Source organism: Agrilus planipennis, unplaced genomic scaffold (genome assembly GCF_000699045.2).
Source record: "Agrilus planipennis isolate EAB-ADULT unplaced genomic scaffold, Apla_2.0 scaffold1972, whole genome shotgun sequence".
Taxonomy (NCBI): domain Eukaryota; kingdom Metazoa; phylum Arthropoda; class Insecta; order Coleoptera; family Buprestidae; genus Agrilus; species Agrilus planipennis.
In genome coordinates this window covers 1-1,733 of record NW_020440623.1, presented here as the reverse complement: position 1 = coordinate 1,733, position 1,733 = coordinate 1, and the positions used below count along the sequence as shown (strand labels likewise).

General features: G+C 27.8%; 2 protein-coding genes across 2 annotated transcripts in view; one reads left to right on the top strand and one right to left on the bottom strand.

Moving 5' to 3' along the window:
• LOC108743759 (translationally-controlled tumor protein homolog) overlaps positions 1–1,729 on the bottom strand; it is a gene marked incomplete at its 5' end in the record, with an annotated part of 4,204 nt that extends 2,475 nt beyond the window's left edge. The window contains one exon of the mRNA XM_018479349.2: positions 1,671–1,729. Within this exon, the coding sequence (XP_018334851.1) occupies positions 1,671–1,729 (59 nt within the window). The remainder of the gene's footprint in view (positions 1–1,670) is intronic.
• On the top strand, positions 7–1,366 carry LOC112906112 (exocyst complex component 8-like). Its single transcript, XM_025979776.1, has 6 exons — positions 7–150; positions 202–357; positions 425–627; positions 713–855; positions 1,131–1,304; positions 1,356–1,366. Exons 1-5 carry the CDS (start codon positions 96–98, stop codon positions 1,216–1,218), a joined length of 645 nt encoding a protein of 214 aa, XP_025835561.1. The 5' UTR covers positions 7–95; the 3' UTR covers positions 1,219–1,304; positions 1,356–1,366.
• Positions 1,730–1,733: the final 4 nt, after the last annotated feature.

The window sequence follows — 1,733 nt, the reverse complement described above, 5'->3', positions numbered from 1 at the left end:
ATTATTGAGTATCTAAACGAAAATGTTTAATTCTTTCTTCTTCCTGAAGTATTTATAAATTCGACATTATCGACAAAATTGATTTAAAGTTTGGAATGGCTGAACTAACATTAAAATTACTTGGATCATCTGATTTTAATCCAGAAAAATGTAATTTATTATTTTTAATCCTTAACATTATATTTAACATTCTTACTTTAGATGTTAGAGAGCTTTCACAAAATTGTGTTGGTGGGCAAGAGCTAGTTCGTTTGAGAGCAAAAATTTATAATTTGTCTGAAGATACCAACAACACATTAAAGAAAAATGTTTATCAGAATTATATGCAATTCATTGATACCGCCAAGGAAATATCCCGTATCCTTTTGTTTATTCAGTAAAGTCAAAGTTTTAGGTTTTCTTATTTTTTCTTAATGCATTACAGACTTGGAAAGTGAAATGTATCAACTTTCTCATTTATTATCAGAGCATAAAAACTTACTAAATTCAGTATCTTCAGTATCAATATTAGATGATAATGTGCAATTACGTTCTGAACAAGATTTTAATGCAAAAGATGAGAATGAAGAGCAAACAACTAATAAGCAGAAAATTTCTACAATTATAGAAAAAGTGGAAGGATGTGTGGTATTTATTTCAATCAAATTATTTATTATTGCTATTAAGTATAATCTTGGTATTATTCATTTGTAAATATAGACCTTGATTATAGAACTTTTCGGAAGAATCTACTCCTCTCTTTTTACATGATGATGATATTTTGGAAATTGATTCTATTGAAAGTACTCCACTGAGAAGGATACATGCTTATTTGTTTTCAGAAGGATTGATGATAACAACTTGGAATGCAAATAGGTAAATATCAATTACTTTCTTATCAAATAAAAGGTAATTAAAGTTTTATGGTATAATATTAATACAAGTAATTTTTGTGAAGGAAGAAATTTATTTCCTTAAATAATTAAGTATTGCTGAATTATTTGTTATAAATCTGGTAAAGAAAAGTTAAAATCTTGCAAAAAACAAATAACTTTCTTATCATGCATTAATGGTTAGTAATTTCCATTTTCTTATTTTACTGTCTACAGTCTCCCATTGTCTTAGTTAGAATATGGTTATCTCAATATCAGTTGTTTCCAATCATTTTTAGGAGAGGTCCAATGCGTTACAAGTTTGAAACATTTTATGAAATTGGTTCCCTTGCAGTGGTTAATGTGAGAGATTTAGGAACTGTAAAGCATGCCTTCAAGCTGTTAGCTTTTCCAGATACAAGGGTTTTTCAGTGTACATCTAATGCGGCCAAGGTTTAGGTTTTATGAAATATAATTTTCATTTTGATATTTTTTTATTTGTAGAAAGAGTGGCTAATGCTGTATAAATACTTTTTCTAAAATCAATCAGCTAATCAATTAATTTTTAAGTTTATATACAAGAGGTTAACGGTGGATAGGATATTTCAAAATAGAATGCCCGTTCTTATGCACACAAAGTATCACCCATAGCCAGTTTTTCTCTTCTAAATATGTAATACATTTTGCAGGGTTCTTTTAATTTAGAATGTCACAATATATTTGATGAAAGAGGTATTGAATTATTAGAGATATACATATAAATAAATGTTATTGCAATCACTTTTACACAAGAAAATAAAAGTACAGCCTTGAACTCACTTTTTCATGTAGTCTTTCAGATAAGCCGTATAACTTTTTTTATCACCAAAAGCATAGCTTTCA

Excerpts from the sequence above, each read along its gene's own strand:
- LOC112906112 (XM_025979776.1), top strand. The coding sequence starts at position 96 with ATGGCTGAACTAACATTAAAATTACTTGGATCATCTGATTTTAATCCA. Across the intron at positions 151-201 it reads TGATTTTAATCCAGAAAAAT|ATGTTAGAGAGCTTTCACAA; the intron begins GTAATTTATTAT and ends TTCTTACTTTAG. Across the intron at positions 856-1,130 it reads ACAACTTGGAATGCAAATAG|TTGTTTCCAATCATTTTTAG; the intron begins GTAAATATCAAT and ends TCTCAATATCAG.